Source organism: Leucopleurus acutus, assembly GCF_964270905.1.
Source record: "Leucopleurus acutus genome assembly, chromosome: 2".
NCBI lineage: Eukaryota > Metazoa > Chordata > Mammalia > Artiodactyla > Delphinidae > Leucopleurus > Leucopleurus acutus.
Window position 1 is genome coordinate 155069599 of NC_139143.1, and position 27797 is coordinate 155097395.

A 27797-nucleotide genomic window follows, 5' to 3' on the forward strand; every position below is an offset into this window, starting at 1 on the left:
AAGCAGAGGAAGAAAAGGCTTCGGAGGCATCTTTAAAAGAATTCAGCCCTTGGACAAGTCTTGGACAAGTCTCTTAATGATTCTCAGCTTCAGTTTCCTCGTCTATAAAATGGGGATAAAACCTGCCTCACACAGTATGAAGCAAATAGTGTCCTGCACATAGAAACGCTCAATAAAGAGAAGCTGCTACTGTGATTACAGCTGATGAAAGGGCCTTCGATGCTGAAGGATGACTACTCCAGTACGTGCCTAAAGAATTTAAAAGGGAGCAAGCTCGGTGAGGACCAGTAGGTCCGAGCAGCTTTCAAGAGGAGACTTAACCCGCAAGGGCTGCTGGTCGCAGGCTCGGCGAGAAGGCTGGGCGGGGTCGCTAAAACTGCAGAGCACGCGGGGCGCGGGCGGGGCCCGGGGCAGGAGCGGCGAACCCCCTGCCTCCCACCGCGCCCTTCACCGGCTCCCGGAACCTTGCGTGCGCGGAACCTCGCTGCTGGAGCGCGGGCGCGGCGGACCCGGAGGGCAATGGAGCGGGCGCGCGGGCCGCGGCCGAGGCCGAGGCCGACGTGTCCGGGGAGGAGGAGGAGGAGGAGGAGGCGGGGGCAGCCATGGCTGCCGTGGTGGCGGCAGCGGGTGGCGCGGGCCCGGCCGTCCTGCAGGTGGCCGGCCTCTACCGTGGCCTGTGCGCGGTGCGCAGCCGCGCCCTGGGCCTGGGGCTCGTGTCACCCGCGCAACTGCGCGTGTTCCCGGTGCGCCGCGGCTCGGGCCGGCCTGCGGGGGGCGTCGAAGGCAGCGGGGTCGGGAAAGAGATCGAGGCTAACCCCTTCTACGACCGCTACCGCGACAAGATCCAGCAGCTGCGCAGGTGCGGGCCCGGCCGGCGGCGGGCGGCGGGCAGGGAGGAGGGGCGGCGCTCGGCCCGCGCTCCTGGTGTATCTGTATCTGGCGCTCTCAGCCCTTCCAGCAGCCCTGCTAGAGGATCACTGGCACTGCCCCCACTCTACAGATGGTTATCTAGGCTCAGAGAGGCTTGGTCACTTGCCTAAGATCACACAGCTAGTGTGAGAGCCGGGAGTCGCTGCGAAGCCCCAGTTGTCTTTCTGTCTGCTTTAGTTCTCAAAACGCTGAGGTCGACTCTTACGACAGCCCTTAAGAGGCAGGCAACTCCGAGAGACCTGTACTCATTATCGAAATGGGAAAAATGGAGCCTTCCAGAGAAGGGACTTGCCTTGCTCAAGGTCACCTATTGAGGCAGCTGAGCCTTGTCCTAGGACTCGGGTTCCCAGGCTTCTAGCTGAGGACCCTGACTGTAAGGAAAGGAGATTGGGTGGGGGCAGGGCATCAAAGATTAATAGTGTTACAGTTGGCTCTCAGTTGAACTCTCTCATTAAGATGAGAAAACTGAGGATCAGAGAGAGTTAAGAGGCCTGCCAAAGGTCACACAGCTGGTTGGGATTTCTCTGACTTGGAATCCGGGGTTCCTAACACTACCCTTCACCTTCCAGAGAGAAGGACCTGGAGATTAGAGGAGGTTGAGGTGGGTATAAGGGGGCCTTGGAGGGTCCAAAGAGTTGAACTGGGAAGAGCTGAAAGAGATCAAAAGTGAAAATCGAAGGGACTTGGGAGAGAAGCTGGCAGGGTGGGCACAGTTGTCTTAGGAAAGGAAACCTAAGACTGATGCTGTAACTTCTTTGAGTTCTAGCTCATCTCTACTTCCACAGCCTTAATTTACTCTATCATCTTCACCCAGAATATTGCAGTCATCCTCTAACTCAGCGGTCCCCAACCATTTTGGCACCAGGGGCTGGTTTTGTGGAAGACAATTTTTCCACAGACTGCCGTGGTGGGGGGCGGGTTACGGTTTCGGGATGGTTCAAGTACATTACATTTTATGTGCACTTTATTTCTGTTATTGTTACATTGTAATATATAGTGAAATAATTATACAACTCACCATAATGCAGAACCAGTGGGAGCCCTGAGCTTGTTTTCACTTGCCACTCACTGATAGGGTTTTTTTGTTTTGGTTTGGTTTGGTTTGGTTTTTTTTGCAATACGCGGGCCTCTCACTGTTGTGGCCTCTCCCTTTGCGGAGCACAGGCTCCGGACGCGCAGGTTCAGCGGCCATGGCTCACGGGCCCAGCCGCTCCGCGGCATGTGGGATCTTCCCGGACCGGGGCACGAACCCGTGTCCCCTGCATCGGCAGGCGGACTCTCAACCACTGCGCCACCAGGGAAGCCCCAAGACATTTATTTATTTATTTATTTGGTCACACTGTGCAGCATGTGGGACCTTAGTTCCCTAACCAGGGATTGAACCTGTGCCCCCTGCATTGGGAGCGTGGAGTCTTAGCCACTGGACCGCCAGGGAAGTCCCTACTGATAGGGTTTTGACAGGAGTCTGCAAGCAATTGATTTATTATGGTCTCTGTGCAGTCAAACCTCTCTGCTAATGATACTCTGTATTTGCAGCCACTCCCCAGCGCTAGCATCAGCGCCTCACCTCCACCTCAGATTATCAGGCATTAGATTCTCATAAGGAACGCACAACCTAGATCCCTCACGTGCGCAGTTCACAGTAGGGTTTGCGCTCCTATGAGACTGATGCTGCCGCTGATCTGACAGGAGGCGGAGCTCAGGCAGTAATGCGAGGGATGGAGAGTGGCTGTAAATACAGAATGAAACTTCGCTCGCTTGCCCGCTGCTTGCCTCCTGCTGTGTGGCCCAGTTCCTAACAGGCCACGGAATGGTACCGGTCCGTGGCCCGGGGCTTGGGGACCCCTGCTCTAACTAGTCTTCCTCACTTCTGGTCTTAGACCCATCTACCTCCAGTCCATGTCACTGCTACTATAATGATCTTTCTTTGAAAGAATGACAGAATAAATGAATGAGGATTTTTGCTCTCCTTCAACAGCATTCAGATATACTCAAGTATTTGTCATCTTAAAAACCTTTTCTTGACCTACATTCCCCTTCAGCCTTTCCTCACTGATCCCTTTCACAGACAGGCATCTCAGAAGAGTGGTCTACTAATATTCTGAATACTTCACAGCTCCTGTTCATTCCTATTCATGAACAAATGAATGACTGGTTTTACTTTCCTTCCCCACTAGATCATTCCTGTGTCAGTGTTTACACATACTACTGCTGTCTCCTAAAGAGTGGCTTTCCAAGGCCACTCCATATCCTTAGTGTTCCATGCAAGGCCCTTGTGCTCTAGTACCTGCCAGTCTCCCTAGCTTTATCTAATACCAAAACTTCCTTTTAGCTCTATGGCCCAGCGCAAAGGAATAAAGGACTGACGTTGGGGGCAGGTGTTCCAGGTATGGGGAGCAACAGAGCCTGAAACGACCTTAGCCATTTGGGAATATCTGAGCAAATTTTCATCTTAATACCTGTAGCACTCTCATGTACTTATTTACATGTCCTTCTGTCCTACTAGATAGTAAGCTCCTTGAGGTAGGGACTCTTTCTTATTTATTTCTGTATCTCTGAAGCCCAGCAAGTCAACCACCAGGCGAGAGACAACAAGTCAAGTTTGTTGAATGAGTGAAAGGGAGAGAGGAAGGAATAAGTTCTAGAAGAAGTTGAGTGAGATGGGAGGGAAAAGAAGTTGAGTGAGATGGGAGTTCTAGAAGAAGTTGAGTGAGATGGGAATAAGTTCTAGAAGAAGTTGAGTGAGATGGGAGGGAAAAAAAAGAGAGGAAGGAATAAGTTCTAGAAGAAGTTGAGTGAGATGGGAGGGAAAACTTCTAGAATAAGTTCTAGAAGAAGTTGAGTGAGACGGCTACAAAAGGGAAAAGAACATGAGGTAGAGGAAAAGGGAGGTATGCAGTGAAAGCAGGGCCAAGAAAGGATCAGTAGAACCTGGGCCAAGTCATCGAGGAAAGAGGCAAGACAGAGCTTCACCGTGAGGCCCAAGACCAACAGGTGGGCTATCGTGAGATATTTTAAAAGGAATTATAGTCCTGATTGGTTAGTGCTGTAGCATACTCACTAAAACCTGGGCTCTTGGAGCACTTATAACCCCAGTTCAGTGTGAGCCAACAGCAAGACAAGGCTGTGTGTCCTGCTGACCCCACTCCAGTCCAGTACCTGGGTTTTTGCGTCACACTCTACACTGGTGAGAGCTTTAGGCCCACTGTATCTAGAGTGTGCATAAACGAACATGCCCAGAGAGCAGGTCCACAGTAAGGAATGATTTACAAATCATGTATATGAAGAGAGGCTGAAAAACCTGAAGAAATTCAACCTAGAGAAACTTAGGAGGTGACATAAGAGCAATTTTCAGGTACTCATAAAAAGAACTAGACATTTTCTCTTGTTCCTGGGGGAGTGAAAGATACAGAGAGGTAGACTTAGACTCAAAATGTTTTAGTAATGAAAGATGTCCAGGGTGAGAGTACACAGGGCTCCACTGCCTGGGCCACCCCTCACCATCTCCATCTGCTCACTGGCAACACTAACCTAGGCCCTGGTACTCGCAGCCCTGGCCAGGCAGGTGCCACACCCTACCAGGTGAGGCCCTTGGTGCAGCTCTTCATCGAGGAGGAGCTGGCCTTCTCCGGAAGGAAGGACGATCTATCCAAGTACATGGCAGTGAAGGGAGTGGTGTTCGACATCACCTCCAGAAAGAGTTACATGGAGGACGAGCGCCCTCCATTGCCTTGACCAAGAAGGACCAGAGGGGTAACCAGGATGCCCTTGGAGCCTGCAGACGTCACCCATGACACTACAGGTCTCATGGCCTGGGAGCTGGAGCCCCTGGATGACATCTTCACCAAAGTGTACACAGCCAGATATTGTCAGCTACACAGCCTGAAGCATTCTTAACAGATGGCAGCCCCAACCCGGACTTGACGCCTGAAGACCAGCCCCATTGTGACATAAGGACAAATTCTGATGATCCATCAACTGGAGCAGGTTCTTTGGAGAGAGGGTCAGGGAGAACTCAGGTGCTAAATCTGCAAAATAGGCTGCCTGAAGCCTCTGAGTTGCTGGGATCTGAATAAATAGAGATTTGCCCTAGTCGGGGAGGGAAGGGACATGTCTGAGAATTAGATGCGTTCCAGTAAGAGCTGGACACCTGGGATTCCTGCCTGAGGATTCTTGCATCTAACCCAGCAAGATGACCACAAAGTACCTTTCCTATCTTAAGGATTTAAATTCCAAATACCCAGAGTGTAAGTACCTGAGGGAGCAAGCCCTGTGTCACCCTAGGGAATATCCTGCAGGAGAAAAATGTTACACAGGCCCCTTGAGGAGTAATAACAGTTGAATAAGTGGATTTCTCTTTCCACTTTCTTGATTTGTAGGCCTGTGCTCAGGCCTAACTAAATTAAGACAAATCCTTCAGTCTCTGACTGTGTCCTCTCTCTGTGAAAGTGGAACATGGTGCTTTGTTATTTCAAAATCCAGAAAAGCGGGCTTCCCTGGTGGCGCAGTGGTTAAGAATCCGTCTGCCAGTGCAGGGGACACGGGTTCAAGCCCTGGTCCAGGAAGATCCCACATGCTGTGAAGCAGCTAAGCCCGTGCGCCACAGCTACTGAACCTGCACTCTAGAGCCCATGAGCCGCAACTACTGAGCCCGCGTGCCAAAACTACTGAAGCCCGCGCACCTAGAGCCCGTGCTCTGCAGCAAGAGAAGCCACTGCAATGAGAAGCCCACGCACCACAACGAAGAGTAGCCCCTGCTCTCCACAGCTAGAGACAAGCCCGCGTGCAGCAACGAAGACCCAACGCAGCCAAAAATAAATAAATAAATTTATTTAAGAAAGAAAGGCCCAGGTTGTTTATCCTTTGGTTTACCTTTGATCAGGTCTGACCCAACTGCTTTTGAGTCCCGACTGGAGAAATGCAGTGAGTTTCGGAAGCAGCCAGTGGGGCACTCCAAGCAAGGTGACTTTATCAAATGTGTGGAACAGAAGGTAAGACCTACCCCTTTGGGTGTTGTTGGCTCACCAGTGCTCTACATCCCCACCCCGGACCCTTATCCTGGGAGTGGGCTCATTGAGGGGATCAGCTCCATCCATAAATGGTATACTGCTCTTTCTGGCAAGGTACTGTAGTCATGGTGGAGATATAAGGGGATGAAAAGGGTAATCTCTGCTCCCAGGGGGTATAGTCGAGTGGTCAAGGCAAGGCACACATGTAGGGATCAGGGAGGAAAAAAGTGCTTAATACATGTTAGCTCTTATTACCCTTAAACAAGAATCAGAGCTGGGGAAAAGCATGTTGAAAGCTGTGTATAGTCAGCCCTCCCTATCTGCAGGTTCTGCATCCACAGATTTTGCATCTGTGGATCCAGCCAACAGCTGATAGAAAGTATTCAGGGGAAAAAAAAACTGTAGAAAGTTCCAAAAAGCAACACTTGAGTTTGCCACTTACAGGTAGCTATTTACATAGCATTTATTGTATTTACAACTATTTACATAGAATTTACATTGTATTAGGTATTATAAGTAGTCTAGAGATGATTTAAAGTGTATGGGAAGATATGCGTAGGTTATATGCAAATACTACACCATTTTATATAAGAGACTTGAGCCCCTACAGATTCTGGTGTCTTCAGGTGTCCTGGAACCAATCCCTGACTGATACCAGGGGACAATTGTATAGGAAGATTAATGCAGTGCTTCTCAAACTTTTTGACCATAACCCACGGTAAGAAATATATTTTACATTGCAATTCATTACACATATATGTATATAATTATAACTGAAACAAATGCTTACTTTTACTATTGAGACATGCAATGCACTCTTATTATTATTTTCATCTTTTAAAAAACTTTGGCCACAGTCCACTAAATTGATTTCACAACCTATGATTTGAAAAATACTAATCTAAGGTGGTGTACAGAACAAACTGGAGGGGGGAGAGGCAAAGCCAGGGAGAATATATCCAGGCGTGGGCTGCATGGGCCTGAAATAAGGTAGTTACAGTGGAAAATTGGGGTTCTACATTGTAAAAGGAGAGATGTTTATTTTACTTGGAAAATAACTTTTTTTGCCTTGGGTATCCTAAATTTTAAGAGAATCCACTCAGTCTTTTAATAACTGGTTGAGTTAATTAGAATAAGAATAGTTAATGGGTTAATCATTACAAGGTTGGGGAGAAATTCAACCTGTGATAAACGTAGTTTACAATTTTATATGAACAAATAACTTTCTACTACAAATATTTTATCAAATGTAATTTCCTTTAGCAAACATAGTGTCAAGATTACAAATAAATAGCTATGGGAAATATTACTGTATTATAAACTTTCAATATTATCTGGGAAGGCTTTTTGAAACAAGACTTAGAAATTCAGCTTTACGATGACAAGAGCAGAATAAGTAAAGACTTAATTTAAATTACGGCAACTCTTAGGTAAATATTCACTTACTGTCTTTCTTATCTAGCTAGAGGAAGGCTAATAGCTAATGGCTACATTTCTAAAGCCTTTTCTTTACTTTGAGTCATTGGTTCCCTACCACGTGATACCCAACATCCCCTTTTTATAATAAATTGTATTTAATTCTCTCTAATTCTACCCTGAAATGAAATGTAGACAATATAACCCACCTACACACATAATTTCAGGGGGAAAAATAAATATAATGCCTTAACTGTAATAAAGGGAAGTATTTTTTAAATAAAATACGGATTTCAGCATGTAAGTTCTTGGGCACAACTATGCTGTGAGACCTAGTACAGTCATCAGGTTCTTTCACCTCTGTATGGAATCACCATGAACACGTAAGCAACAAATGCAAACTGGTACGGGATGTTGGTAATTATAAAAACTCCCAAACCATAAGCAGTGTTGTTATCAGTGACCCTCATGAGATTCCACAATGTACAGTCTTCTCTTAAGTTACATAGTAGTTGCATTTCTGAAAAATTCAGTATTGAATAAAACTGTTTAAAAAAGGAGAAAGAAGGAGAAAGGAAAGGAAGGAGGGAGGGAGGAAGGAGGGAGGGAGGAAGGAGGGAAGGTCTGGCTAGAATTGGAAAGTTGTGTGGGATGAGGGAAAATTCATTATGTAGAACTCATCTGCAAAATTGCAGCTCATTTAGCGCCACTGCCTCTCCCATAAATGCAGGTGAAACCATCCAGTCAATTATTGTGATAACAAAAAAACAGGTCCCCATAGGTTTCCAAAGCATCTGTAGTAGACATGCTTTAAATGTTTCATTAATTGCTCTTGAGACTTTGGGCACATAGGGTTATCCAGTAGGTTTTTCTACAGCACGCTTTTGTCTAATTTGTGGGTACTGGTTCTACCGACATCATTTATGAAAGGTTTGGATTCATTAAAGCACAGAGTAATGAAAAACAGGGTTTAATGCAGAAAGTATGTTTCAGCTTCAGAATCCCAGGTGTGGATTGCACTCCTCTCTGAAAGGCACAGGAATTGAATGGAAAACTCAGAACAACACATCCCTACTGTCAGAAACAACTCAAAATTGTATTTCCTGGCCATCACCTTTATCTGAGAGTGGGCTAGGAGAGAAAATCACTTTCAGTTGTTCCTGGCCTTTTTTGAGGGGGAGTCTAATTTGAGGGAGGGAATACTAAGATGGAGTACTAGAAAAGACTCAATAGTCTGCTGAGGTTGCCTGACTTCAGAAATGCTGTCACAGATAAGAAGCAGCTTGGAAAATACATCATTCCATTCTTACCTCCTCTGTGGCTCACTGGGAAAGAGAGCACAGGAAACCCAAGTAGGCTTGTTCTGGGAAGGATTCCCTCATCCATGGTGGCAGGGATATAATGGACTCTCAGTACCAGTAGATGGTGTTTACTAACAAAGAACTCCTTTCTCATCTCTGTATCTCAGAATCAGTCAAAGAAAAGTTGTCTCACAAACAGTAACTCTTAAAACAGTATGTACAGTTACTGTATAGGGTGGAGAGAAGTGGGTTCTGGGGTGCAACATTACTAAATGAGTTATTGGGCACCTCACCTAGGGAGGGTGGTCTTCTTCTTAAAAGTATAGATTAATATCCTGTCCCACTGTATATTTCAGACAGACACATTGGGGAAACAGCATATGAGCAGAGGATTCACCAAGGACAAGGTAGGTTTTTAATTAAATATCCAAGCGTAAATTCATATGGAACATCTATAACAAGAGGCTGCAAGTTTGAACATATTTCCTGTGGTTCAGTGATTTTGTGATTTTCTAACTGTGGAGATGAGAGATATTTCTACGAATTTTTGTCATGACCTTGATATGACTCCTAGTATAGTGTGGGTCCTGGGGGTGCTAGAGGAAACGTGAAGGAAATGTAGTGTACTACTTACTACTTTCTATAGGGAGTAGATTTTTTTTTTTTGGCCATGCTGAGCAGCATGCGGGATCTTAGTTCTCCAACCAGGGATTGAACCCGTGCCCCCTGCGGTGGAAATGTGGAGTCATAACTACTGGACCACCAGGGAAGTCCCAGGAAGTAGTTTTAAAAAATCAAATAAAAACATGTTTACTCTGTCATTTAACTTGCAAATAAGGAGCCACTTCTGGCAGAATAGCAGTTAAAGGTAACAACCGAACTTTCTCCTCTTAGGAGCTACAAAGTGCTGCAACACTTATTAGTGAGCGTGAAACATTTGGGAAGTACCAGTAGATATCCCCTGAAAATAGAACTGTGAAACCTGCCCTGGGGGCTCCCTTTTCTGAGCATGTGGGTTTTCTTATACTCATTCTCCACTTATTGAAGATCTGCTGTACTGTCCTCCCATGTTGCTACCCACAAGGCTTACAGATAGAGTTAAACTGTTTTATTTTTTTAATTGTGGGTGTTAATTGCCTTTTATTTTCTCTTTCAGACCCTCAGTTCAATCTTTAACATTGAGATGGTGAAAGACAAAACTGCAGAAGAAATAAAACAGGTAATGAATGAAAACGAATTGTCATACTTTATGAAAATGTGTGCTCTGTGAACCAAATCTGAAAGTAGAAAGGAGCATACATTTCCTGACACCTCTTTCTAGCCAAAATGAAAGGCAATCATTGAAAACAAAAGTGATGAATTACATGAAAAATAGTGCATACAAAAACTTGGTCTCACTCCTATATATCTAATCAACTGACATTTCCCCTTTCTTTTTCATTCCTGTTGTCCACATCTTATTTAAAATCATCACTACTCTATGCCTGGATGACTACCTTTCTAAATAGGTTTCCCTGCTCTTATTTCTCCCACCCCCTCTCCCCCTATCATATCCTCACCGGTTCAATCCTCCTAAAGTTCTACTTCGCATAGTGTATTGGTTAAGAACATAGACTCTAGGACCAAGCTGCCAGTTTTAAGTCCTAGCTCTGCCACTTACTAGCGGAATGACTTTGATAAGTTAGTTAACTTTTGGGGGCCTCAGATTCCCTATCTGTAAAGTGGACATAATAATAGTACTTAGCTCATGGAGTTATTTGGGGAATTAAATGAGTTAATATTTATAAAGTACTTGGAACAGTGCCTGACACAGAATAAGTGCTATATTTGTGTTTTTAAATAAATAAATAAAAATAAATATTATGTTAGTAACCTGCTCTCAAATATTCAGTGACTTCCCATATTCCTTTGCTTGACATTCAGAGTCCTCCACTATTTTAGGACCTTCTGCAGGAAGCTTCCTGGACACCTTCAAACCACGTGTGATCTATTCCGCTTGTTTGGTCATTCCATATACCAGGCATTCCATATTGCTTGAATTAGCATTTGTAAATGCTATTTACATTTTCACATCTGATTCTTTTCTCTTTAATTAGAATATAATAAGCTATTTATTGGCATTCCTTATAGTTCCATGAATTATATTTTAGGTATATTGAGAGAATCAAAATAATAATAAAAGCAGTGTACTACGTGTCAGGTACTGTACTTAGGGCTTTATATACACTATTTCATTGTATTGTCATGACCCCCTTATAAAGTAGGTGCTATTATTCCCAATTTACAGCTGAGGAAACTGTAACTTAAAGACATGAAGCAACTTAGTGGCAGAGCTAGGACTCAAACCCTTGTCTGTTTAACTCTACATCATATTCCCTTACGGGAAGCTGTGCCAATTGCTGGGGGTGTCCTTAAACGCTGTGTCATTGATTTCAGCAGACAGTTATTAAATGTCAGCCTCTGTGCCAGGCATAGAAATAAATGAGAGAATCCCCAGCTCTCAAGGGGTTTCAGCCTAGTGGAAAGACAGAAAAACAAAAAGAAAACAGCGCAGAGTTCTAACTTCTATTAATAGAGGCTTAATGCAAAGTCTCCAGGAGACCTCAAACTGCCTTTGGGAAGAAGTGCCAATAGAAGTGGACACCAGGCATGTCCTTTAGGGGGGAGAGAAGCCAGGCCCAGGAGGCCTGATAATCATATGACAAATATCACTTAGACCTATATTTTTAGATACGAATTTGTGTTCATTAATATAATTTTGAGTAACCAAGGTCAACTATGTTAGGGAACGTCTGTCAGTCTCATAAATTCAGTGTGGATTCATAAACTATCTTCTAATACAAATTAAATAAAAATAAGCTGGATATGCTGTCCTTAAAATGAGGAGACAGGGCTTCCCTGGTGGCGCAGTGGTTGAGAGTCCGCCTGCCGATGCAGCGGACACGGGTTTGTGCCCCGGTCTGGGAAGATCCCACATGCCGCAGAGCGGCTGGGCCCGTGAGCCATGGCCGCTGAGCCTGCGCGTCCGGAGCCTGTGCTCCACAATGGGAGAGGCCACAACAGTGAGAGGCCCGTGTACCGCCAAAAAAAAATGAGACAGTGTTTTGACATGCAAAAGGAAAAAAAGAAAAGCAACCTTACTGCATTGATAGAGTAAGGTCCTAGGAGGTAATAGTCCTTCTGTGCTTTGTGTTGGTGAGATCACACTTTGATTAGTATCTTCAGTTGCCCCCCTCCCCCCCCCATTTTCATGGGAATGTTGACAAAGCAGAGCAGCTCTAAAGGAAGGTGACCCAGTCTTCAACACCAGCTCCCTCAGGTGTCACCTTGGCTATGATGCCTTCCCCAACCTCTATGCCTTTGCTACTGCTTGTCATTCTCTGCTTAGAATGTGTCTCTTATCTTCTCTCCTACCTGTTTTTCTTCCCAGACTCCCTGTTCACCTGGCTAACTCCTGATCATTCTTCAGGATACAGCTCAAGTGTCCCTTCCTCTGCCACTTGTTCCCTAACTTGGATTAAGTGCCTCTTTTTTGCCCTCGGAGCACCTTGGCTTTGGTTTGCATTGTAATTCTGTTGTGCTAAGCACAAACATTATTTCAGTAGTCTTCACAGTAATCCTCTAAGGTTAATATTACTATTTTATTGATGAGTATATTGATATAATTTAGTGATTTCCAGTAGTTTTCCCAAAGTAGCAGAGCCAGCAAATGATAAGAGCTGGGATTTGCGTCCAGATCTGCCTGACTTCAGACCCTGGGTTCCGAATGACTGATCCTGGCTCTCTGAGAGGGCCCACAGTTGGCCGGACAGTGCGGGTTTGGGGAGAGAAGAGAGAACATATGATAAAAAAAAAGCTTGTCTATTACACACAAGGCACACCTTGGGAGAAGTGATTAACAAGGTCTCAGAATCCGTTTCTCTGATAGGAATTTGTTATTAAGAGTTACAGTTTAATCATCTAGAAGAGTAGGTTGTATTAAATCTTTTTTGTAATCATGTACTAGTAATAAAAGTATTACGTTGGGTTTTCCTCCCTGTTATCAAATAGCATATTACTCTGAGCAATGAAAGCTGTCACCACTTCTTGGTACAGGTTGAAAAGGTTACTGATGGTCACAGACACTCTCTCTTTTTTGTACAGATTTGGCAGCAGTATTTTGCAGCAAAAGATACAGTCTACGCAGTTATTCCTGTAAGTAGTTTGGAGGGGAAAATGAGAGTGTCATAACATGAAGGTCAGGGCTCTAACCTTAGCAGGCCAGTTGCTTCTACTTTTCCTATGTTTATTGCCTCTTGAGAACTTACATTTATAGCTCTGAGGGTTTTTATTATACCCTGAGCACCAAAGATTGGGAGCTCCATATGGTATATTTATGGCTTTTGTTTGTCATCTTTCTGGTTTAGAAATGTCTCTTTGAGTCAAGTCTCTGACAAGGGAGCATGGTGTAAGTTTATGTTGCTGAGCAATTTCCAAGTGTCTTTTATTTCTTTTTGGTGTTTTCCAGCCAAGCTGTTGGAATTTAGGACAGGGCCTCTGGCCTAGCTTTCTTCCCTTCCTGTCTATGAGTGACCTGTACCTGAGCTGACTTGGAGCTTCCTCCTAGTCTTTTTCTGGCATTTCCCCTTAGCAAGTGGCTTTTTTTTTTTTTTCCTTTCTCAAAATTGCTTTCTTGGAGATAGTAACGGGCCACTGCTTGACCATTAAAATCTGTGACTGGGAAGGAAGGCTGCCGACTTCTTCTGGTTTATGTCCTGCTGCCTTCTACCAGAAGAAAACATTTAATGTACTGGGTTATCAGCTAGTTCTTTAATTGTTCTTCTCTGAAGAGGAAGTAGCTTTAGGTTAAGTATATATCAAGCACCCAAATATATACTGAGCTTACACGTGTAAGTTTAAGGAGGAAAACTTACAGATGGAAAAATAAAGCCAGGCCTTTTGGTTGTTGTGAGAGTATTGCTATCTTTTATTTTCTTTTAAGAAAATAAAAAGATCTTTTACATATATACCCTTTCCTTTCATGAGTGCAACATTCAGAAGGCTCGGCACTTTTCATGATATTTTAGGTCTCCAATGCTGACTCATTGTTTGAACAGGCCTTCTTAGCTCTCCCTGGACAAACTCAGTGACCTGTTGTCTCTGACACTGGGCAGAGTCCCCTGAAGAGTTAGAGCATTTGCAGTATCCACTCTTGACACAGAATTCTGATATTGAACAGGTACGCTTGTACCTCTACTTTTTCCTCTTTGTTGTAAGAGGGATTTGTAGATGATGGAACTTGTGGTTGTTTTAGTTGTATTTTAGTTCTAGAGTTCAGTCTTGGTGAATTTAAATGTGATTGTGGCCTTTTATGTTTTCTTGTTTTTGAATTTTATTCTTTTCTAACCTACAGAAAGAGAAGTTTGATTTGATCTGGAACCGAGCTCAGTCCTGTCCAACAGTAAGTGTCCAGTGACCATATGAGGATTGCTTATCAGTGCTGCCAGACAAGGATGTTTCCTAACCAATCTCTTCATGCGCCATACCATCTCACATGTTATAGTTATTTAACAAAGATGCTCACATATTGATTGTACTGATAAGTAAGATTTTTAGCCTTATGAAATCATGTGGGTTTGGCCCAATGAGCCTGTGGCTGTTCAGCTCTCTGAAACGTCTCAGCCCTTTCTGATGTGGATCTTTAGTTATTAATAGAAGTGAATGTTGGAAGCAATACCTGAGACCTTAATCTTTTCAGCCTCCTTTAAGTTTCTCTTTTATTGGCGGTTTCTTTTCAGCTTTGGCCGTGCTATTTTGATTATATATACCTAAAAGGAATTAAGAAATTGTTGCTGGGGTATTGAGCTGCCAGAAGACCTAAGAGAAAGGGAATAGGTGAGATGGGTCAGCTGACTTGGTGTCTATACTAATTTCTAAGATTCTCAAAAAATGCTTCTAAACATTGCTGAGAGAAAATAAAAAACATCTAAGTAAATGGAGAGATATACTGTGTTGGATGACTCAATATTGTTGTCATTTCTCTCCAAAGTGATCTCTAGATAAAATATAATACCAATCAAAATCCTAATAGGCTTTTTTTTTCTTTTTTTTTTAATTGACAAGCCAATTTTAAAAACTTATTTGGATATCCAAAGGACCTAGAATAACAAAACAATTTTGAAAAAGAAGAACAAATTTAGAGAACTTACATTACTTGATTTCAAGACTATGTTTTCATAAAGCTACAGTAGTGAAGACAGTGTGGTACCAGCATAAAGACAGACAAATAGATCAATGGAACAAAATAGAGAATTCAGAAGTAAACCAGTGTATGCGTGGTCAATTGTTTTTCAGCAAAGGTGCCAAGGTAATTAAATAGAGAAAGGATAATCTTTTCAACACATGTCCAACAAATTGTGCAAAACAATTTGAGTATCCGTACGCAAAAAAATGAACCTCTACTCTTACCTCACACAGTATCCAAAAATTAACTCAAGATCTAGAAAAAGGGCTTCCCTTGTGGCGCAGTGGTTGAGAGTCCGCCTGCCGATGTAGGGGACACGGGTTCATGCCCCGGTCCGGGAAGATCTCACATGCCGCAGAGAGGCTGGGCCCGTGAGCCATGGCCGCTGAGCCTGCGCGTCTGGAGCCTGTGCTCCGCAACAGGAGAGGCCACAACAGTGAGAGGCCCACGTACCGCCAAAAAAAAAAAATGATCTAGAAAAAAAAATCTTAGATTGAATCTTAGTGACCTGGGCTTGGCAGAGATTTAAGTATCGATACCTCACAAAAAGCACAAAACCATAAAAGAAAAAATCAATAAATGAGATTTCATCACAATTAAAATTTTCTCTTTGTATACCCATGTTCATAACAGCATTAGTCACAGTAGCCAAAGGGTAGAAGCAACACAAGTGTCCACTGATAGATGAATGGTTAAATAAAATGTGATACATACATGCAGTAGAACATTATTCAGCCTTATAAAGGAAGGAAATTCTGACACATGCTGCAACATTCATGAACCTTAAAGACATTATGCTAAGTGAAATAAGCCAGTCACAAAAGGACAAATACTGTATGATTCCACTTATATGAGGTACCTAGAATAAATTCATATACAGAAAGAAGGACAGTGTTGCCAGGGGATGAGTGGAAAGCAGGGTGGGGAGTTACTGTTTAACGGATATGGAGTTTCAGTTTGGGAAGATGAAGAAAGTTCTGGAGATGGATGGTGGTGAAGGTTTCACAGCATTGTGAATGAACTTAATGCCACTGAATTGTGCACTTTAAATGGTTAAAATGGTAACTGTTATGTCTATTTTACCACAATAAAAAAAATTTTAAATTTCTACTTTTCAAAAGACATTGTTGTGAAAATGAAAAGGTAAGCCACGGACTGGGAGAAAATAGTTGCAAACATATATTGACAAGTGACTTGTATATAGAATATACTAAAAACTCTTACAACTTTATAAGAGGACAAGCAACCCAATTTAAAAATGAGCAAAAGAGTCAGACAATTCACCAATGAAAGTTATAAGATGTTCAACATCATTTGTCATAATGGGAATGCAAATTAAAACCACAGTGAGATACCACTAAGATGACTAAAATTAAAAAGATTGACCATCCCAAGTGTTGGTGAGGATATGGGGCAGCTGGAACTCTAATATATTGCTGGTAATAATGTAAAATGGTACAATCACTTTAGAAAAGAGTCTGACAGTTTCTTTAAAAGTTAAGCATATACCTGCCATAAGACCCAGCCATTCTACTCCTAGATATTTTCCCAAGGGAACTGAAAGCATATGTCCGTTCAATGACTTGTATACAAGTGTTCATAGCAACTTTATTTGTAATAACCAAATACTGAAGATACCCAACTCTATCACAGGTGAAAGAATAAAGAAATTGTGTGTGTGTGTACATATACATCATATACAATACATATATAATGGAGTAAGATTCAGCAATAAGAAGGAATGAACTATTGATATATGCACCAACATGGATAGATCACAAAACAATTGTGCTGAGTGAAAGAAGCCAGACCAAAATGAAGTATAGATTCTGTGGTTTCATTTATACGAAATTCTAGAAAGTGAAGACTGACCAGTAGTGACAGAAACCAAGTCAGTAGCTGCTTAAGAGCAGTGGGAGAGAGGGAGATATGAATTACAAAGGAATTTTTAGAGGTGATAGATATGTTCATTGCGTTGGTTGTGGTAATGGTTTCACTGTATACATATGTCACAACGATTCTAATTGTACGCTTTAAATATATGCAACTTATAGTTCAAGTATTCCTTAATAAAGCTTTAAAAAAATGTTTACCCATTAGGCACTGAGGTTATCTCATGTAATAATAATAAAACAGAGCCTTGGTGGTTAGCAGTAAGGAGACAATTCCATGACTAATGCATATCGGACTGATTATACTTTGTTTTGTTCTGGCACCATTCTCTTCACCACTCCTCCCCAATTCATCTTGAGCATAAAACTAATTATTTCTTGGTGTTTAGAGACATGCTTCAGTATCAGCCTCAGATAGTAGAACATGAAGTGATTACAATAATTGTGACAAAAATTAATGCAGCAGCATTAGAAAGTTTAGAAATTGAAAAAGACCCAAAAGTTCATCAAAAGAAGGATAGATAAAATTGTGGTAAATTTCTGTAGTCAAATTCCATATAACAGTGAAAATAATGAATTAGAAGTTATACTTCTCAACGTGAGTAAATCTCAGAAGTATGATGTGAAGTAAAAAAAAGCGAGTTGCAAAAGTATACATATAACCATTGTAAAGCAATTATGCTCCAATAAAGATGTTAAAAAAAGTATACATATAGTTTGATACGATTTAAGTTTTTAAACATGCAAACAGTACTATTTCTTGTTTATGGATGTATACCTATACATTAAAAGTATAAAAACCTGAAAGGGAATGACAGACACCAAATGCAGTTTACCTGTTATACTGGAATGGAATTAGAATGGGTTTACAGAGAGAGCTTCAATTGGATCTCTAATGCTTTCTTTCTTAGGTGGGTTGGGTAGTGTATGAGTGTTTGTTACTTTATCACATACATATGAATTTCATAATTTAAAAAAAGTTTTAAAACCCAAACTTTGAAGAAATGGAGTGAATGACACAGGTGGTTGGACATAGAGCAAATGATTTTATTTATTCATCTGTCTCCTCATGTATTTGTTTCCCACAGTTTCTTTGTGCACTGCCAAGAAGGGAAGGTTATGAGTTCTTTGTCGGGCAGTGGACAGGTACTGAACTCCATTTCACTGCACTTATAAATATTCAGGTAGGTGGCCTGTGCTCAGCCCCTAGATGAAGGAGGCCTACCCCTTTGTGTTATTATGAGCCCTTGCTGAGGCTTGAGGACACATAATATGTACTAACTACCAGCAGGATTTGCTGTAGCACTGATGAATTGTCATACTTTGTTGGGCTAGCTTTTTAGGCCCCGCTCACTACCTAGAAATTGAAAAGATCCCAAAACACGTTCTCTGACTATTTCTGGCTCTCTGCTCTCTTCCCCATACGTCTATAACATTTACTGCGTGTACCTCACTTACCAAACATGGGTGAGTGGTGATGGTTATCTTCATAACCTTAAGGTAGGCTCTGTGTCTTACATGTGTTTTATTAACCAGGCCGGCACTTTCTACGGTGCTAGACGCATAGTCTTCATTTCACAGATGTCGTTTCGTTTGCTTCCCTCCTTCCTTTTTCTTTGTTTTACTCCCAAGTATTAGATTAAGAAGTTTGATCCAAAGCATTTGAAGCTTTTAAAATAAAAGTATTTTAAATAAGATCATCACTAGGATTGACATTCTATATTTGGAGGCTGAATCTGGCAAAAACAAGAATGTATTATAGTGGCTTTGAAGTTGGGGTAAAGGGAGCACAAAACAGAATGAGAATTTGCTCATGACTGTAGCCCGTGTGATTATATCCAAAAATTATATTGTGTTTGTTTTTTTTAAAAACAAAAAGTAGAAAGAAAAGAAAAAAAAAATAGTGGGCTCAGAGAAGTTAGTTCACAGTGCTGGTAAGTGGTAGAGCTGGGTTTGCTTGACTCCAGGTTATGGACTCCAAAGTCTATGAACTTAACCATTATGCTGTTGTGTTGGAAACTACGCTAGGACTGCCTTCGTGAAGCTCATATACAAGTATAGGAAAAAGATCCAGAAACATAATTATGACCAAAATGATGTGTATTTGAAGTACGTTCGAGAGAACTGAGGCTGAACTATTATTAAGAGTACCCTAGCAATAATTAGGTATTGATAATTAAAAGGACTTTTGCTGAAATTTTAAAGATGAAACCCAGAGATCTTTTGAATGTATAGTTGTTTCCTTTTGTACTATATGAGGGCTTAGGCTTTGAACCTAGCCTCTCTTCCTAGTCCGGAGTGAGGTCTAGTCACCACTGCCCTGTCCCTTCTTCATGAAATTATGATGTTCCCATTCTTCTTTCCCCCCTTCCTCCCACCCAGATTATATTTTAAAACTGCACATTACAAGTCTGGCCCATGTGCAAACTCTCCAGCTGTTTGCTACAGCTTAAAAGAGCTCAGTCCTCAGAGCCAGCCAAGGGGAGTAGATTTCAACTGTGAAATGCACTAGTCCATAAAGGCGGCAATTACACAGGCATATTGCTTTATTTAGGACTTGATCTGGTAGCTGCTTGTGCCGTTTTGTTTTTAAATATATGGCCGTGATGAAGGATTCACTGCCTACTGTAAACATTTTCCGGGAGAAAAGCCAAACCTTTTTCAACTGAAGACACAAATAACACTGTGCAAGCTGTCAGTTTCGATGTGCCTTGGCAGACCTGGCCACCGCCACGTGCCAGTCCTCCGACTCACCAGCCACCCAAGGGGCTGTTAAGAGCCAGAATTCCCTCCAGACTCTCTGTTGCTGTGAAGTCGCAGTTTTGTTGTGGTGGCACCTTACTGAGCCTTGATTAAGTGTTCCTCCTTACAGACCCGAGGGGAAGCTGCAGCCAGCCAGCTGATTTTGTATCACTACCCTGAACTTAAGGAAGAAAAGGGCATAGTGCTGATGACAGCAGAAATGGATTCCACGTTTCTGGTAAGAATCAACTTTTACCTTTTTGGATTTACCTGGTGACCCTGAAGGTATTCAGATACAGTTATATGGTATCTGCACTTGTTACCTTTCTAAAATCCAGTAATTCTGCCTCCAAGACACATCTGGCCCTAGGGGTTTCAGGCAAGAGACTATGGACAAGTAAATTGGCTTCTTAAATGTAGGGAAGAGTTCAAAGTCTAGAATAGTTCTTAATCTTTTATCTTCCTCCACACTGTTCACATGTACAGCATTCATCATACATAGTGAATTTCCTTCCTCCTTTTCCCGTTTCCTGGGATAGAGCATTGACCATATGCCCGTAGGTAATGATGTCTGTTGTGTTTGTTCTTTACATATCCAGGGCCAGGAGCAGTTTTATGATTACTGTTCAGCCTGTTCGTCTAGTCCTTGCTCATTTCAGTCTCATTTATCTGGCAGGGTTTAAGTTCAGGATGTCCTCAAGATAGTGGGCACGTTAGTGCCTCTTCCTCCTGAGGTTCTTTATTACAACACCCACTTATTTTTCCTCTGTCTCTTAATCAGCTGCATACAAGAAAGGGAAAAGTTATGCTACTCAGCTAGTATCTCATAGTAGCAGTAAGTCCCAAGTCTAGGACATAATTGAGACTCTCCTTCCTTGTCTGTTATTCCTGTAACTGTTCAGTCCCATTTCTCCCATTCTTCCTTCTACCCATCACACTCAACTGGAAGTCACCCAAAATCCTACCCAGAAGAATGGAGTTGCCATTAACTGAGACAGACAAGACTGTAGGCGGAAGAGGTTTGGGAGGAAGATCAGGAGCTCAGTTTTCAACACGTTAAATCTGAGACGCCTGTTAGATATCCAAGTAGTAGGCAGTTAGATACATGAGCTTGGAGTTCAGGGTAGAGGTCCAAGCTAGAGAGAGAAAAATGAGAGTAGTCAGCATACAGGTTGTTATTTAAAGCCATGAAACTGAATGAAATCACCAAGGAAGTTAATTAAGGTAGAAAAGAGAAGAGGTCTAAGAACTGAGCCCTGGAGAGATGAGGAAGCATCAGCAAAGAAGATTAAAAAGGAAGAGTCAGTGAGACAGGAGGAAAACTAAGATGGTAGAAGCCCCTGGAAGCTAAGATAAAATGTTTCAAGGAACAAGGGTGCTCAACTAGCCAAATCTCACTTGCTGGTAGGGCAAATGAGATGAGGACTGAGAATTTACTAGATTTCACAACATGGAAGTCATTGGGGACCTTTATAAGGGCAGTTTCAAAGGAGTGGTAGGACAGAAGCATGATTGGAGTACATTTAAGAAAGAATGGGAAGAGAAAGAGTAAGCATAAACACGTCTTTCAAGGGATGTTTTTGAGAAGGGAAGGAGACAATGGGGTGTAAGAAGTGGGGATGAGAGTGTTTTTTTGGTTTTGTTTTAAATGAGAGAAATAGTGGGAGGGAGGGAGACGCAAGAGGGAAGACATATGGGAACATATGTTTATGTATGACTGATTCACTTTGTTATAAAGCAGAAACTAACACACCATTGTAAAGCAATTATACCCCAATAAAGATGTTAAAAAAAAAAAAAGATTACAACTTGTTGAAGGCTCAGATGATGGTTAGCACTCTTTGGCAATAAAATATTTTTAAAATAAAAAAAAAAATGAGAGAAATAACATTATATGTATAGGCTGATGGAAAGATCCAGTAGAGAGGGAAATATTGATAATGGACAAGAAGGAGGCTGGAGAGTTGTTAAAGTGGTGTTTTTGAGTGGGGTGAGTCTTGGGAATGAGGGGTTGATCTTTGCCAGAAACGTAACAACAGGAGAGAAGCCAGGATATAATGACACAAATACAGTTAAATGAATAGAGGTGGTGGTAGCTTGTAAGAAGTTCTCTTCAGATTGCTTAGTGAAAAGAAAGATTGTCAGCTGAGAGTGAGGATGGAAGAATAGGTGTTGGACTTTTGGGTGGAAAAGAGGAAGTGTGAAATTGTTGTCTAGGACAGGCCCATGAGTTGAGAATGTGTTCTACATCTTTAAGTAGTTGAGGAAACAAACAACTAAAAAAGAATAATATTTCATGGCCTGTGAAAAGTATATGAAATTCAAATTTCAGTGTCTGTAGATAAAATTTTATTGGAACACAGCCATGTTTATCATTTACATGTTATCTATGGCTGCTTTACCTCTACAACAGAGTTGAGTAGCTGCAACAGAGACTGTAGGGCCATAGAGCCTAAAATATTAACAGTGTCTCCCTTTCCAGAAAGTGTTTGTTGACGTGTGATCTAGGAAAATGGAAGAGAGAATGGGTGTGCACAGAGAGGGAGGACCGAGAGTTGGATTTAACTAGGGTTATGGTTTAGCCAAGTGATGTAATGAAGCAAGATAGGGACCAGGAATTTAAAAGTGAATGCAAAGGAATGATTGTAATTATTGACAATGGAGTGCAAGTTGGATAAAGAGGTAAGTGGAAACATGAGAAAGGTTAGAGACAGAACTGCGAGTCCCACTTGAGTTAAAGGATTTTTTAATTTGGGAGTGAGTTTTAAATATAGGAAATAGTAGACAAAGTACGGATGTTTCAAATTGAGATTTGGAGGGGATATAGTTATCAATAATGATAAAGTTTAAAATTTGACCACAGGAGTGAGTGACATAGAGATTATACTGCATTTTCTGATCTTCAGCAAAGCATAATATCTAACTGTATTAGAAGTGGACTCTAGAGGTCAGAGGAGACCCTTTCTGTTTTAGCATTTATACCACCTCACCCTAGTGGTCTCAGACCCATAATTATTAAAACTTGCTTCCTAGCCTTATAACATTTAACATCATACCAGACAACATACCTTTGCCTTGTATAAGTCAACTTGACTGTGAGTTTCTAATGTAGTACAGAATTAGGCATGTTAGAATTTAGTGTAGAGATACACGGTTCAGAGATGGGAAACCTAGAAATATAATATAAATATATGATCCCCTGCACACTCATGCATGAGTTTGCAGTTTAGGCATAGTGTTTCCAAATACAGTAAAGCAAATGAATAGAAATACCTGGAAACTAGAGGTTTCTTCTGAACTGATTAACTTTAATGATGAAAATTTAGTATAGTATTAGAAAGCCTTATTTGTGTCCACATGTGTGTCAACAGATGATTTCATTGGAATGTAGTAAGTGCTAGGAGAGAGACATGCACAGCATTGGGGGAGGGGGCAGGGGGAGCGTTCCTGGCCCAGAAGGAGGAAGAAGCCTTCCTAGAGATGACACCTGAGCTGAACCTCAAAGATTAGCAGGAGTTTAGCAGGGTAAAGTGGGGAGGGGGAGGGGAATGTTCCAGGTGGTGGAAATAGAATACATAAATGCTAGGAGGCATAAAATGACTTGGGGTATTACAAACAGTTTGCTGTCACTGGTATATTAAAAAAGGAGGTTTGGTGGGTTGTGTTTAAAGGATCAGCTTTATCCTGTGGGCACAAAAAGATCATTAAAGGGTTTTGAATGGAGGTTGACCCATGAAGAGTTGGATTTTAAGACCATTAACCTTAAGTATTTGCTTCCTAAATATTTTTTAGTTCTAGCCTGGTCAGTGTGATCATTTAAAATGCAGTTGCAATAGTCTGGGCAAGAAGTAGTAAAGACCTAAACTAGAGCAGTGGTAGTAGGGATGGAGGAGAGAGAATGTCTCCAGAAATATATAGGGAATAAAATGGGCAAGACTTGGTAATTTGATTGTAGCTATTAAGATTGAAAGAGAGGGAGGAATCAGGTTTGTTAATAAACCTCCTTGTTGAGCAACATAGGGAATTAATATGTTTATCTTCTTGGGTCTTGGAAAGGGAAGAGACTACTGTTTCATGTTGAGAGAATAAAAGGCAGGGGGTGAATAAGTGGGCAGGGGTTGGGGTGCGGGGGAGCTTTCCATAATCCTCCATGAGAGACATTTGCACATATCTCCATATCTTAACTCTCTACCCACCATTCTAATGGTCTTCAAACTAGTGGTCAGAGCCCTTTATCCACACAGAATCTCATTATGTAAACCCCAGGATATAACAGCTGAAAGAGAGGTGAAGGGACCAGAGGCACCTCCACCTAGGACTCTGCAGTTTGAGCAGCACTGTTCTAGAATGTACACAACTGAAATTACCCTTAGCTCCACCATCCTAAGCCTCAAATAAAAGTTGACTCACAGGCCCTACAGTTTAGGGCCTCAGAGAGTGGTGGTATCTGCCTCAGATTATGCACTTGCTTTAGAGATGGTTTGTTCTTGAGGCATGTTTGCATATAAGAAAGGTAAAAATGATGAAGTAGAGTTATCGACCTTGATCAGTCTTAATTATTTGCCCCACCAGAAATACTATCAGGGTGAAGTGGAGGGAGTACCAGCCTGGGAGTCCAGAGGTCTGGTCCTTGGTCTGCCACTTGTTAGCCATATGACCTTGGGTCTATCCCTGACCCTCATCTGCTTTGGTTTCCTGGTCCATTAAATGAGGACTGGGTGATCTCTAAGGCCCCTTCCAGCTCTAAAATTCTATTAATTTGAAATAGCCAGCATTTTGGAAAATGGCTTTTGATTGAAGATCCAGTCTCAGAGATCAGTGCCTGCTTATGAGAAATGACCTGCAAGGCCCATAGGAGGGAATGGAGGTGAAGCAGGCTGTGGTATTTATAAACCTCTTTTCATCACTGTAGCTACGCATAGCACACTTTTGACAGTTTTAGTAGGAATTTTCCATTATCGCTTGGGGTTGGGTTTTGGCTGTGTGAACATTGTAATCATGAATAAGTGCCTCTGATCAGCTGGCACCAGAGAATGTATAGGAAACAAAAGTAAGAGTTTTTGAAGTAACTCTCTTGTAAGGTTTCAAGAGTGTAGCCTGCGTCCTGATCCCACTTCTGTTACACAGAGTGGTCTGGTCACCATTTCCCTGCTACTGAGCTTTAGAGAAGGTGGCCCCTTCTTTTCCCTGGGGCTTTGCGGGTGGATTAGTTAGAAATGACTGCATAACAAATTACTACTCCAAAACTTAGTGGCTTAAAACAACAAATATCTATCGCCTCACAGTTTCTGTGTGTCAGGAGTTCAGGAGCAGCATGTCTGGGCGGCTCTGGCTCAGAGTCTCTCATGAAGTTGCTGTCAAGATGTTGGCAAGGACGACAGTCATTTGAAGGCTGATTGGGCTTGACGATCCACCTCTGACCCCACTTGCATGGCTGTTGGCAGGAGGCCTCATTTCCTTGCCACACTGGCTTCTCCGTAGGCTACTTGAATGTCCTCATGATATGGCAACTGACTTTCCCCAAAGCAAGTGATTCAAGAGAGATAGCAAGACAGAACCTGCAATGTCTTCTGTGACTGAATAGCAGAAGTCATTTTTCATCATTCCACTTTAGTCCATTCGTTAGAAGCAAGTCACTACGTATAGCCAACACTCAAGGAAAGAGAAACGAGGCTCCATCACAGGGAAGAAAGAGTGTCATAGAGAATCCCCTGGCAGTCCAGTTGTTAGGACTCCGCACTTTCACTGCCGAGGGCCTGGGTTCAGTCCCTGGTCAGGGAACTAAGATCCCACAAGCCACGCAGCACAGTCAAAAAGAAAAAAGAAAAAAACATTGTGTCATAGACTTTATGGACGAATTGTAAAACTACAGCTGGCTTTGGCACTACTTTTTTGACTGAGGTGGTATGAGGAACAGGTTTTATTCAAAGTATGTCTGGTTAGTCAAGAACTTAGTAGTAACTCACAAACTGGTTCTTGGAGCTGGGTAACTATTGCTATTTTTTTCCCCCTTGAGATAAACTTAACAGTTACTAAAGAACTGACTGAAGAGGGAAATTTTTAACATATGCATTAATTTATTAGCAAACATTCACCAGATTTCACTGGGTACAGGATGTAAAAGAAGCACATACTTTGAGAAATTCACACAAAGGAAGACAGACAAAAAAGAAAAAGGAAAAAAAGGACAGATACAATACAGTATGATGCATACTATGTTAGAGGGACGTGTAGGGTAATTTGAATACACAGAAAAGGGGCACCTCACCAAGATTTGGGATGTCAGGGAAGCTTTCTGCAAGCAGTGACTCCTGGATGAGGGCCCCCAGCTGCCATAGGACTTAGACACAGAGCTTCATGGCCCTGTGCTGGAAAGGACCTGACTGTTCTTTTTGCCTTTCAGAATGTTGCTGAGGCACAGTGCATTGCCAACCAAGTTCAGCTCTTCTATGCCACTGATCGAAAAGAGACCTACGGGTTAGTGGAGACCTTTAACTTCAGACCAAACGAGTTCAAATATATGTCTGTCATCGCTGAATTGGAACAAAGCGGACTTGGAGCAGAACTGAAATGTTCTCAGAACCAGGATAAGACTTAGAGCTGTAAGGCTGGTTTACAGAGTTTGCTCAGCCCTGGATAGTCCTGAGCCTACCCACCCCCTGAGCTCTCAGGAGCTTAGCATCGATAATGAGCAGTCTCTAAGGAGTTGCCCTGTATGCTTATTGCAAGAAGTAACATGGCGGTGAGCCCTGTTACTTGATAGTCAGGAACCAAGGTACCCAAGTGTTCTGATCATTATCTCCCAGCATACTTGAGGTTTCCTTTTTAAGTGTTTGAGGTCATAACCAGAGACAGCCAAGGATCCACAAGATGGCTGACTTGATTTTACACACTGTAATAGTATATTTGTTTTCTGGACATTTTGACTGCACAGCTCCCAAATGATTAGTTCCTCATCTTTATAAACTGTGACAGGATAATAAGCTTGAAGACCTGCTGTAGTTAGATGTGGGCTCTACGTACTCTTCCCACTTGGCTGGCCAAAGGCATAACCCAGGTATCCTGTTAGACTCTAGAACAACCAGATATTGCCATCAGGATTAAGACTCCGTCTAGATGCCCCCAGAGATGGCTTTAGTGTAGCTGGTTTGAAGTATCAGCAGATTTCAGTTATAGTTAAACGGGTACAGTGCCTGCTGCCTGCATATTTTTAAACTATGGTTTGTGGTGCCTGCTTCTCTAACTCTGCCTGTTGGAAGCTGTGTATTTGGAGGGGCTGAATCAAGTGCAGTATAAATAAATCAACACTTTTGTAAAGAGAGGATGAATCCAGACTGGCTTTTTTTTTTTTTTTTAACAACTCTAAACCATGCCAGTATTATAGAAAAGGTAGGTGGAAGCAAATGTACCCATAATGGGTGTGGGGAAAATGTAGCAATAAAATAAAGTCTGGCTTATAATCTTTGTTACACTAAATAGTGAAATCTAAGCTGTGTTCTATCCATAGCGTCAGTACTGTGGGCTGATTTTATCAAAACTCATCTTTGGACTCAGCAGTTGCTTGAAATGCCAGAAATAAGAAAGAAGCTCTCCAGCACAGGAAACTCAGGTTTGGTTAGTAGTGCCACTGTTGTGGCTCCAAGCTCAGCGGTAGAAGCCGGTGGCGGTTACACACCTGCCTTCTGAACTCGAGGCCCCGGAGCGTGTCCCCGCCCCCAGTATTGTTGTCAGCTGCCTCTATTATAACACCTTTCCTTTTCTTCGTCTAACATGCTCCACTTTGCTGCTCCTGCCTATGGTCTGGCGAATGGCACAATGTAGTACGTGGGAATGTAACCAGGATTTGCAGTTTGTGTGTGTGTTTTCTCTATTACAGGAGACTTTTTATAAGTTGGGCTTGTCCCCAAGTCCTTTAAATGGGGTTGGACTTCCCATTATTTTCTGAGCTGTGTTTATTTTGCTGTACTTCTGAGTCTGTGTGTAGAAAGAGATAGTGTTTGTTTAACCTGGAAAAGTTGCTGGTCTTTCACAGTTTCTCTTAAGGTTGAGCTGTTTCCTAATGCAAGTTCATGTCTCTGTTCCTGACAGTTAACTTTTTTGAGAAACTTGAGTCTGGATGTTTGGAGTCCCAGGAATCTCTGATATCAGGTGGAGTTACTTTCATGGATATGTTTCCTTTTCCCTCCAGATGGACCCAGGCTTTAGCCATAGTACCTTTCATAACACCTCCACCAGAAGGTGAGAAAATGATGGGGAAAGAAGCCAGAACTGGCTGCTCATTTTA

The 27797-nt window shown here is 42.3% G+C and overlaps 1 protein-coding gene across 1 annotated transcript; it reads left to right on the forward strand.

Annotated features, from left to right (window-relative positions):
• Positions 1-519: 519 nt before the first annotated feature.
• Positions 520-26866, forward strand: ATPAF1 (ATP synthase mitochondrial F1 complex assembly factor 1; the record flags this gene model as incomplete). The annotated part of the gene is given in 10 exon segments (XM_082832744.1): positions 520-538; positions 541-859; positions 5813-5921; positions 9013-9063; positions 9813-9875; positions 12800-12850; positions 14049-14096; positions 17860-17955; positions 19644-19751; positions 25917-26866. Coding segments are annotated over 10 exon segments (1059 nt in total). The 3' UTR covers positions 26112-26866.
• Positions 26867-27797: the final 931 nt, after the last annotated feature.